Source organism: Mastomys coucha, unplaced genomic scaffold, assembly GCF_008632895.1.
Source record: "Mastomys coucha isolate ucsf_1 unplaced genomic scaffold, UCSF_Mcou_1 pScaffold13, whole genome shotgun sequence".
Classification (NCBI taxonomy): Eukaryota; Metazoa; Chordata; class Mammalia; order Rodentia; family Muridae; genus Mastomys; species Mastomys coucha.
In genome coordinates this window covers 28,037,568-28,048,979 of record NW_022196895.1, presented here as the reverse complement: position 1 = coordinate 28,048,979, position 11,412 = coordinate 28,037,568, and the positions used below count along the sequence as shown (strand labels likewise).

The 11,412-nt window shown below is 44.5% G+C and overlaps 1 protein-coding gene across 2 annotated transcripts in view; it reads right to left on the bottom strand.

Moving 5' to 3' along the window:
• The window catches only part of Iws1 (interacts with SUPT6H, CTD assembly factor 1), a 29,060-nt gene extending 27,583 nt beyond the window's left edge, over positions 1-1,477 (bottom strand). Inside the window, exon 1 of one of the 2 annotated variants that reach the window (XM_031365229.1) lies at positions 1,183-1,477. In XM_031365229.1, the coding sequence (XP_031221089.1) occupies positions 1,183-1,216 (34 nt within the window). In that variant the 5' untranslated portion in view covers positions 1,217-1,477. The remainder of the gene's footprint in view (positions 1-1,182) is intronic. The other variant, XM_031365230.1, reaches the window with a different exon arrangement.
• Between the last annotated feature and the right edge of the window lie 9,935 nt (positions 1,478-11,412).

Below are 11,412 nucleotides of genomic sequence, written 5' to 3'. Positions count from 1 at the left end.
TTTTGGAAAGTCTTAACAATTGTTTTTTCAAATGGTTGAATGGCTGGAGAGATGAGGGCAGATAAGGAGCTAAATTACTATTCTGGAATAATGGGAAAACACCGAATGGCAAAAAATAAAAAATTATATAACTAGAGAGCCTAAGGTAAGATTACAGACATAAAATAATTAACATCAGAAAAGCAGCTAGGCATGTACCTTTAATCCTAGCATTAGGGAGGTGGAGGCAGGCTGATGTCTGTATATTCCAGGCCAGCCCGGCCTACAAAGTGAGCTTGAGGCCGGCCTGGGTTACAGAGTAAGGCTGTCTCAAAACAAAACAAAACAAAAACAACCGAAATAGCTAAAAGAGGGGCATGTGTGTGTGTGTGTGTGTGTGTGTGTGTGTGTTTGTGTGTGTGTGTGTGTGTGTGTGTGTTAGGGAACTGTTATCTTTTTGCTACCTCGATTTTCTTAGTGTAACATAACCTATCCACCATTCACACAGATTCACTTTTGAACTCAATTTTAAAATGCCAATGAGCTGAAAAAATATTTTGGTATTTAGGCAAAACAGCAGTTGGGGTTCAGGATAACAGAGTCTATTAACATCACTGCTGTCAAAGTCAAAACTGAAAACAGCTTAACGCTAAACTATCTAGTACAGTACTTTTGATAAAAGTCCAAAAGATTACCCAGCAGGCCCTTCCTGGTCTTGCTCACCTCCTCTTCGTCTAGTGTGCCTAGTATAGTGGAGCCGACTGAGTGCTGAAGGCACGAAAGTCACTCCAAGTACCAGGGACTCGTTCCTGGCTTTAAAATAAGTGTGTAAACTTAAAAGACCCCGCCCTTTCTTCCCGGGAAACCAGGAGTACAGGAAAGATTAAACTAGAAATGACTCCTGTTCTCCCCCCACCTCCCCGAACTAGAAAAACTCAACTCCCGACAACCCCCGTTAAAAGCCGTATCTATTCCCTGGTAGAGAGGAGACAACTTAAGCACAAATCTTCCTTGGACCGGAAGAGATTGCCTTTCGAGTTCCCTCGCCCAGGCGCCGGTCCCGCCCCTCCTCGCCGGTACACCCGAGGAAGGGCATGGACCCTGACAGAGCGGGCTTTGGGGTGCTGGGCCCTGGCAGAGCTCTCCTCTCCTGGCTGGAGAGCGAGGCCGAGCCGCAGCGCGGTCCTGCCCGGGCCGACCCACCTGACTGGTCACCGCTGTAGTACTCCGAGTCCATGGCAGGCGGGCTCTCGGCGGGGAGTGTCCACGCCACGCGCCGCCCCCGTCACGTCCTTCCCGGCGGAGGGACCGCTCTCCGCAGCGGCGCGCTTCCGCCTCGCCTGAGACTCCGGGGAAGGCGCCGACGCTTCGACCAGGAAACCCCGGCTCCTCAACAGGGCCGTATCTCACCGGCCGGCAAAGTGAAGACCCGCGCTCAACTTCCCAGAAGCACCTCTGGGGCCAAAATGGCGTCTGCCTACGGCCCTCAGAGGAATGCAGTGCGCAGGCGCCGTCACCCTTCTGTCGGCCAATCAGATATGCTATGGTAATGTGACGTCATGGCACCTCCGGGAAAGAGACTGCCGGGAGAATTGAGTGGACCCGGGAAGTTTGGCTTTAGTTAAATACCTGCCTCGGCCCGATTTGGCCTGTCTCCAGTAGGAGTAATGTTACTCCCTTGGCTCTGAGCTCGGGCTTGCCTTGAGAAACATTTTAGTTCTTGCGAAAAATGAAAACCCTCTAAAATTACATTTTAACATTCAGCCAAATAACTCTTAAGTTCCAATTCCCGCCCATAGTTTAGAAAGAAAGTAGGGAGTTGGTCTCTGGGACTTGTAGTTCAAAGGTTGGATGCCCTTCGCCAAGAAAGTTAAAAATAAGATAAAGTAATAAAGATGACTGGTCCTTATAAAAATATTTCATGGTCTTTCTTTCTTTACAAACTAAATTGTAACTGAAAAACCATTTGGTCAACAAGTACAGATCTTTGTCTTAAGAGCCCCTGATAACCTGGAGGTGGTGGAGCAGGCCTTTAATCCCAGCACTCAGGAAACAAAGGTAAGAGGATCTCTTAAGTTCAAGGCCAGCCTGGTCTACAGAGTAAGTTCCATGACAGCCCGTGCTACACAGAGAAACTTTGCTTTGGCAAAACCACTTTTTTTTTAAAGATTTTTTTTTTTTTATGTGTATGCGTATACTGTAGCTGTACAGATGGCCGTGAGCCATCATGTATGTGACTGCTGGGAATTGAACTCAGGACCTCTGCCGGCCTCGTAATACACACTGTAGCTGTCTTCAGATGCACCAGAAGAGAGTGTAAGATCTCATCACGGATGGTTGTGAGCCAACCTGTGGTTGCTGGGATCCGAACTCAGGACCTTTGGAAGAGCAGTCAGTGCTCTTACCCGCTGAGCCATCTTGCCAGCCCTGGCAAAACCACTTTTTAAAAAAATGTTACTTGGGGCTGGAGAGATGGCTCAGTGGGTAAGGGCACTGACTGCTCTTCTGGAGGTCCTGAGTTCAAATCCCAGCAACCACATGGTGGCTCACAACCATCTGTAATGGGATCTGACACCCTCTTCTGGTGCATCTGAAGACAGCTACAGTGTACTTACATATAATAAATAAATAAATCTTAAAAAAAAAAAAAAGAAATAAAAAAATGTTACTTATGAAGTTGAAAGCTTATTTCCCATTTTAAAAAGGCTGGCATTGGTGGTGCATGCAGAGGCAGGTGGATTGCCAGGAGGTTGAGTTCAGCCTGGTCTACAGAGAGAGATTCAGGACATTCAGAGCTACACAGAGAAACCCTGCCTTAAACAAAACAGTCCCTGATAAAACCTTGATGAGGAATAAGTACCTGCATACTCTTGAGTAACTGGTTTCTAGTCCTCAGTCAGGAAGCCTTGAGTGATAGCTTGAGGCAGTAATGGCTTGTTGCTGTCAAAGAGGGGAATAAGATTCCCCTCTTTGTTGAACAGTTTAGAGAGGAATTTCAAAATACAAGGATTAAAGATTAGTGTTATCATGATAAAGGGTTCAATAAAAAGGGTATTCATGTTCCCCAAGAGCTCCAGAAGCCAGTCCAGTCTGATGGGGAGTATCTGGCTTGTGATTCTGTTCTTTTATTTTTAAGCTGTCTGCTGTCTTAGACACCTGATAAATCCCTGTAGAAAGAACATCCCACCCCCAACACAGCACAGATTCCTTCCTCCTCTGCCACAATGAGATTTAATCCCCATCTATTTTGTAATACCATGGCTGCCAGGGAGTTCACCTGAGTTTAGAGTTTTTCAATGCTATCCTGTACCAGTGTCAGATCAACCTTGATTTGTTGAGCAAGTTGGCTATGTTGTACTTGATGGAGTCCAACGTCCCCACTGTCCCCAAGAGGGTTGGAATTAATGTCATCCCGTTTGGTTCAGACAGGGGTAGACTGGTGGTTTATTGTAGCCCTAGAGATGATTATAAGACCTGAACCTAAGAATACAACTTGTTGCATGGGATAACTAACAGGTTACCAAGAGGAGGCACCTTTGGGACATGTGAAGTGGGTGCCATTAGGAACTACCAAGTTGGAAATTCGCCTGGCACAGTTGAGGGGGATCCACACAATTGGCTGTACCCACATTTGTACAGGCCAGGCCTAGAGGCAGGGCTTGGATGTGGAATCCTGGGTTAAAGGGATTTTAACTGGGTTAAAGCCTATGTAACTTATCTTGTTCTCAGGCAGATCCAACAGTCTTTTCCTAGGTCAGGCAGAAATTTAGAGAGTATTTTGTGGCTACTGTTTATGAGGACAAGCATTTTAGGGAGGGGAGCATTGGAATCCAAGAGGTACCTTAGGGTTTGGCTGGCTTGGTTTTTCTGAGGAGGAATTTTATCATCAGAGAGAGGAATCAAGACTTCAAATGGATCCAAACTATGGATGAGCACAGAAATGTCTACAGTTTTTATCCCAGGCAGAGGGTGCCCTTTGGAAGGAGGTCCTTGCCATTGGCTAGCCATCGGAGGCCAAACTTTTGCTTTCCAGAGTTTGTAAGACCTTTAAACTCAATTATTCATAGTATTTCTTGCTTTTTTCTGGTCTGTGTTCTGGATGTCCAGGGGATTCTGGCTACTGAATTTGATGTGCTCAAGGCACCCAAGGAGACAAAAATGGCGCAATAGCAGTCCTGTAGAAAAGACTAGAGCAGGCCTTCACAAACACCAGCGTTGAGGCTTGTTAATTTTAACATAACTATAGCCATTTCGTACTCAGACTCTATGTCACTCACAAGGCGAAATTCAGTTCATTGTTATTACTTTAACTGACATTGAGGAATGCTACTGATAAGCCAAAAAGTTATGGTTGTGTCTTAGTTAGAGTTTTCTGCTGTGAACAGACCCCATGACCAACATAACTTTTATAAGGACAACATTTGTTTGGGGCTGGCTTATATGTTCAGAGGTTCAGTTCCTTATCGTAAAGGTGGGAGCATGGCAGCGTCCAGGTAGGCATGGTGGAGTAGGAGCTGAGAGTTCTATCTCTTCATCCGAAGGAGAAAACTGGCTTCTAGCAGCTAGGGGCTGGGTCTTAAAGCCCACATCCACAATGGCACACTTCCCTCCAACAAGGCCACACCTACTCAAACAAGGCCACACCTCCAAATAATGCCACTCCCTGGGCCAACCTTATTCAAACCACCATAGGTTGAATCACTCATACCCTGTTATCTCAAGGTTCTGAAATTCCCCTGTTCAGCATCTGTCTACTACCCTTCACACCTCACTCGGAACCAATCAGCTTAAAGGTTGGCTGATAATACTTTGTCTAGTTAAGCCAAAAATGTTGTGCCACTTCACTGCTTGCCTTTGAACCTGGTTTTTTTGTTTTGAATTGTTTTATTCAAATATTATCTCCTTCTCTGGTTTCCCCTCCAAAAAAAAAAAAAAAACCCTATTCCCTACCCTCTCCCCCTGCTCACCAACCTACCCTTTCCTGCATCCTGGCCCTGGCACTCCCCTACACTGGGGCATAGAACCTTCACAGGACCAAGGGCCTCTCCTCCCACTGATGACCGACTAGGCCGTCCTCTGCTATATATATGCAGCTGGAGCCATGAATCCCACCATGTGTACTCTTTGGTTGGTGGTTTAGTCCCTGGGAGCTCTGGGGGTACTAGTTAGTTCATATTCTTCCTCCTATGCGGCTACAAACCCCTTCAGCTCCTTGGGTCCTTTCTCTAGCTCCTTCATTGGGGACTTAAACCTGGTTTTTCCTATAAAAAGTTTATTCTGAGAGCAAACTAGTACTGCAATCAGACTCCTGAGTCCTTTTTGTGGTCCTGGACATACAATATTATGGTATACATTCAGTAAACTATTCTTGCTTAACTGAGATTGGTATATGCTTGGTTTGTGTGGCAACTCCCAGATCCCAACAACCAACAGCTGTCCCTGGGACCATACCTCACAGAGCTACAATGTTGCTTGTTTCTACTGAGGGATAATGACAGGATTCAGAGACCAGTACAGTTAGGTTCTCTGTAGTTGCCAAGACCTTATCTCAAAGATATTAAGCTGGCCTTCCTGAATGCAAGTCATCATTGTCTCCTCCTCCTCTTTCTTTTTCTCTGTGTTGCCCTGACTGCCCTAGAACTTGCTCTGTAGATCATGCTGACTTTGAGTTCATGGAGATCTGCCTGCTTCTGCCTCTCAAGTGCTGGGATTAAAGGTGTATGCTGTGCCGCGCCCATCACCCTGACCAGCAGGGAAGAAAGACTAGCACACCAGTTCCTTCCAGCAACAGTTTACTCAAGAGCTGTTAGTTACATGAGAATCAAGGGTGTGCCCTCGAATGGTCTGTGAGTGCTGCTTAAATACCCTTCGTAGGACTGCCCATGAGCCCATACCACGTCTTGCGCTATCATTGGCTACAGAGTCATGACAAAAGATCAGGCCAGGGGCAGGTGCAACCCTCTTGCCAAATAAGGACTTGTTTACTCCTTAGCAGAAGAATGGCAGGCACCATCTTTAAGGCGTGGCAGCAGCGCTCCACCGTATGCCAGTTCTTAATAAGAGTAATCAGGCTGGGCGGTGATGGCACATGCACTTGGGAGGCAGAGGCAGGCTAATTCTGAGTTTGAGGCCAGTCTGGTCTACAGAGTGAGTTCCAGGACAGCCAGGGATACACAGAGAAACCCTGTCTCGAAAAAACAAAACAAAAAACAAAACAAAACAAAAAAAAAAGAGTAGTCAGACAGTGGTGACCCATGCTTTTTTTTTTAAAAAAAAAAAAAAGATTTGGGCTATGTTGTTTGTTTGTTTTTTGTTTTTTTTGTTTGTTTTGTTTTGTTGAGAGGGGGCAATGGGATTCAGAGTTAGGACTGAAAGTAAAGTAAGAAGAATTTTATAATTGAGAGGCGGTTCTGAAGAAAGGATGGCACCAAATAACCCCTAATGTTGTAACAATAAGAGAGGGACAGAAGGAGCTTCTCTTCCCATCCCTAGTGGTGTGTGTGCGTGTGTGTGTGTGTATGTGTGTGTGTGTATCATTGTAGACAGTAAGCCCATAAACAGAAGAAAAGCGATAAAATAGTTAAATACAGAGTTTGCAGACCATCGTGGGAGAAAAACTGGATTTGATTAGGAGCCTACTGGATAAAAGTTCCCTGGAGCCATAACTCCTTAATGACATCTGAGAGGGACCAAGTCAGGCTTGGTCCCAGCACCAAGCAGATCCTGGTTATCTTTGAGGAAGGATGGAAGGGAGGCAGTCCCCTTGGCTGTTCTGGGGTTAGTTCTTGGGGTCAGCTCCATCTGGCTGTTCTGGAATGGAAGGGAAGCTTACTGAGTTTTACATAGAGTTTTCCAGTTGAGGCTGCTCTATATGAAGGGGAAGGTTTTTAAAGATGAGGTAGGCATATCCAAGCTGGGAAGTTTTCTAATTTCGAAGATATGGGGCTCAGGAAAATACTTTTGTGGGGCAGAGGTGTATAGGTTTTTTTTTTGATGGGAGGGATCAACCTGAGATCAGATGGGAGGCAGATGCCCTGGCTAGGGGAGCTAAACTCGCGCCTCTTCATTATATTAATTCCATGAGTAGATGGTGGGCAGTGTTGTCAAGGAGTGTGACACAGAGAGTCTAGATGGACAATCTGCCTCCTAATGTCCCCATTGTCAGCATGCAGGGCACTCTCACCTCAGGGGCTGAGGATTGGAATCCTCATATAAGACACAGAATTGAGGAAGTCTGCATACCCATATCTCATTTAAAAAATATGAAAGATTGGGGCTAGAGAGATGGTTCTGTAGTCAAGAGCTCTGGCTTCTCTTCCAGAGGCCCCAAGTTTAATTCCCAGCACCCACGTGGCTGCTCCAACTGTCTGTAACACCAGTTTCAAGGGATCTGGTGCCTTTACTTCAGACATGCATGCAGGCAGAACACCAATGCACATAAAATAAAAATAAATACATTTGAAATTTTTGAAAGATTTGCCCCAATCTACTAGTCTTGTGGAAATATTCTCCAATGAGAGTTAGCTAGATGAGTCATAGGGCACAGAATTTAAAATAACAATCCTAAACTTCATCAGAGAATTCTAGGAGATTAAAGACAACACAAAGAAACAGGTCAAAGACCTTAAGAGGAGTTAATGCTGAGTGACTCCCAAGAAAACACAAGTGTCAGGCTGATGAGAATGACAGTGGCAATCTAGGATTTGTAAATGGAATTCAATAAACGAAAACATTGGCTGTGACTCACATGGAAATGAACATGGAGTTGAAAAGCCTAGTAACTAAAAACTCAAGGGGAAGCCTCACAATTGTAAGGAATCAAGCAGAAGGCGGAGTATCAACGAGGAAGTAGAAGGTCTAGACCAAATAAGTAAAGAACATGAAAAAAGTTTAAAATACAGGAAAGGAACCGACAGGAAGTGTGGACCCCATGAAAAGACCAAATCTTCCAAATTCAGGAATAGACGACGGAGAGGAATTCCAAGTCAATGGCACAGTCCGGATCTCCAACAAGACCATAGATGAAAACTTCCCCAAACTAAGGAAAGACACACCCACACAGTTACAAGAAGCATGCAGAACACCAAACAGACAAGACCAGGAAAGAAAATCATTATGGTATGTCTCAGTTAATATACTCAATATACAGTACAAAAAAGAGTACTGAAAGCTGCAATAGAAAACAAACAAATAAACAAAAACCACACAAGTCTCTTGTCAAGGAAAGCCCATCAGAATGACGGCTGATTCCTCACTGGAAACTTGGAAAGCCAGAAGAGCCTGGGACAATGCACTCTAAGTTGTAAAAGACCACACCCACCAACCTAGACCAATGGACTCAGCAAAACTGTCTGCCACAGTTAAAGGAAAAAGAAAAATTTTCTATGATTAAAAACAAAAGATCTTAAAAATTTGTATTCAGCCAGGCCATGGTGGCACACACCTTTAGTCCCAGCACTTGGGAGGCAGAGACAGGCAGATTTCTGAGTTTGAAGCCAGCTTGATCTACAGAGCAAGTTCCAGGACAGTCAGAGAAAACCTGTCTCAAACAAAACAAAACAAAAATTTGTATTCAGAAGACCAAACCTAAAGAAAATACAAGAAGGAATACTTGGGCTGAAGAATGCATGTTCTGTATGTTGAGGCCTGCTCCCATAGCATAGCTGTAGCCATTGTGTTCCATGCCTGCCATTGTCACAGAAAAATAGCTTAGCTCAGAGTAGGGTCACACTGTTATGTTTTGTATGTCCTTAGGTTTGTTAATCTTAAATCCCACAATGATAAACTCCACTCAGGACCAATCAGAGTAAAGGTCAGTTAGAACAGTTGTGTCCAACTAGCCAAGATAGTCAGGGCCAACCACCCTGCCACACTATGTCTGAGTTCATTGTGGTTGTTTTTTGGTTTTTTGTTTTGATTTTTGATTTTTCCTTTATAAGCTGGCCCTGAAAGAATGTTGTAGATCATGGCTTTCAGCTCCTAAGTCTAAGCCTCACAGCCCTGATCAATCAGTCTTGTGGATTCACTTGATCTTGCTTACCCGAGATCAGTTTCAGCGTGGTTTGTGTGGAGGGTGGTTCCTGAACCCCAACAGTTATTTAGTGCATTAGCCAGGGATGCCCCCTGCCCTCCACCCTCCTGAAGTTACTGATCCTGAATGCCACCAAGCCGGCTCCTCCACGAGGAGGTAAGTTTCTTCTTTTGGTTTTCTTGATTTGGTCTTGTTTTCTTGGTTTGTGCCTTTTGGTGACTCATGTGAGAGCAGCTGAACACTACAGTGCTCTCAGGTCAGGAGACCTGAGACACCTGCTTCTCCTCTTGTCTAGGAGGAATAGAGGGCAATTCACCCCTTTGGACCAGGATGTGGTCAGGATTCATGTCTGAAAGCCCCAGAGCACCGCGCTATCTTTAAGACATGATTTTTGTCTGTTTGTCTTCCACTTTCATTTTGGTTTTTTGAGCACCTTTCTCGTCTATCAAACCTTTAACTCTTTCACTATGTGTTATTTGGGTCCCTTTGCTGGGACATCTGGATCTTTTCCTCTCCTCCCCAACTCTCCTGGTTGTCCTTGAAGGGCTGGTCTGTCTTTATCTGCCAGTTTATGTTTGTAGTTTTGTTTAATTTCTTGCTTGTTGCTTTGTGTTTCATATTCAGAGGGAAACTGGTCGTCTGCTGGCCATTCACCCCTTGACTTAGTTTTAACACATTTCAAGGATTTTTAAGGTAAAAAAAAAAAAGTGACTGGATTGGGACAACAAAAACCTATAAACCGGTTCTGCTCTTGGAGCCCTGCACCTTCGAGTCAGGCTAGCACTGCCTGCCAAGCCCTGCCTCCCGCATGGATCAAGCCAACAGCAAGCTGGGAGCTGCTTGAGATGTACAAGCTACCTTTTGTTTTTTTTTTTTTTTCTGAGACAGGGTTTCTCTGTGTAGCCCTGGCTGTCATGGAACTCACTCTGTAGACCAGGCTGGCCTCGAACTCAGAAATCCACCTGCCTCTGCCTCCCAAGTGCTGGGATCAAAGGCGTGCGCCACCACTGCCAGGCCTAGTTGCTCTTAAAAGGGCACCAGCACCTTCTAAGCTTTTCCAGTAAGGAAGCCTACGGCTAGTTCTGCTACAAAACCTCTGTGTCCACGAGCAATGGATTCAGCAGGTAGCAAGGTGCTCCTCCCTTGAAATCCCAGCTAGAAGAAGGAAAATTTTGTCTGTCTGTCTTAAATGTATAAATATATGTGGCCACATCATCTTTATTTCTGACTGGTCTTAAATGTATATATTTACTATTTTCTGCATGTCTTGGTTATAAATTATTGGCTTATAAGTTATTGGGTTTAGTTAAATTTTTGTAACTTCTATAACAGAAAGTTGACTTAAAACAAGAAACTCAGGGTTGGAGCCATTCTGGGCAACAACATATGACATAAACTGACCAAGGAAACATATCTCAAAAGTTACTTTTAAACTGGGATAATATTTTTCTATAATTCTTGTCCTAAAAGCCAGACTTATAAAAGACAGGATTTAAAACAATGTTTCTTTAATGAGGTCTTAAAACACTGACCCCATGCATTTATATACAAGAACTTTTCTTGCTAGCAACCAAACTTCAAAACATCAAAGTAATTCACTTAACATTGATTTTAGAAACACAAAATTGCTCACACTGTTAGAAATTGGTTTTGTCTCCTAAAAATTATGGTTATGTTCTATGTCTTCATTTCTTTTTTAAAGATTTGTTTATTTATTATGTGCAAGTACACTGTAGCTGTCTTCAGACACCCCAGAAGAGAGCATCAGGTCTCATTACAGATGGTTGTAAGCCACCATGTGGTTGCTGGAATTTGAACTCAGGACCTTCAGAAGAGCAGTCAGGGTTCTTAACCGCTGAGCCATCTCTCCAGCCCCTATGTCTTCATTTTTAATAGAGGTACTTTATTTTGATATTACAAAAGCATAAGTGAGAAATTTAAAAATGTTTTAGAGGTCTGTAATATCAGAAAGGTTAAGAATCACTGGTTCTTGAAACCGACCCACCCTTCCTTTCCGCTTGCCTGAGCTCTTGCAGGGCTCCAGCAGCCCCTTCCATTCAGCCCAAAGCGCAGCCCCCCTCCCTTCCTAAAGCTGAAGTCTACCAAATAAGCTACAATTTATGACCTTGTGATGACATCTCCCTTACCAGGGTCCTTGCTGTTTTCCCCAACTTGTTAACCCTTTCCTGTTCTGAAACTGCCTTAATCTTAAACCTAGTCATACAGGAAACTGTTATGTTCTATAATGACACACCATGGGTGGTGGTGGTGCACGCCTTTAATCCCAGCACTTGGGAGGCAGAGGCAGACTGATTTCTGAGTTCGAGGCCAGCCTGGTCTAGAGAGTGAGTTCCAGGGCAGCCAGGGCTACACAGAGAAACCCTGTCTCGAAAAACCAAACC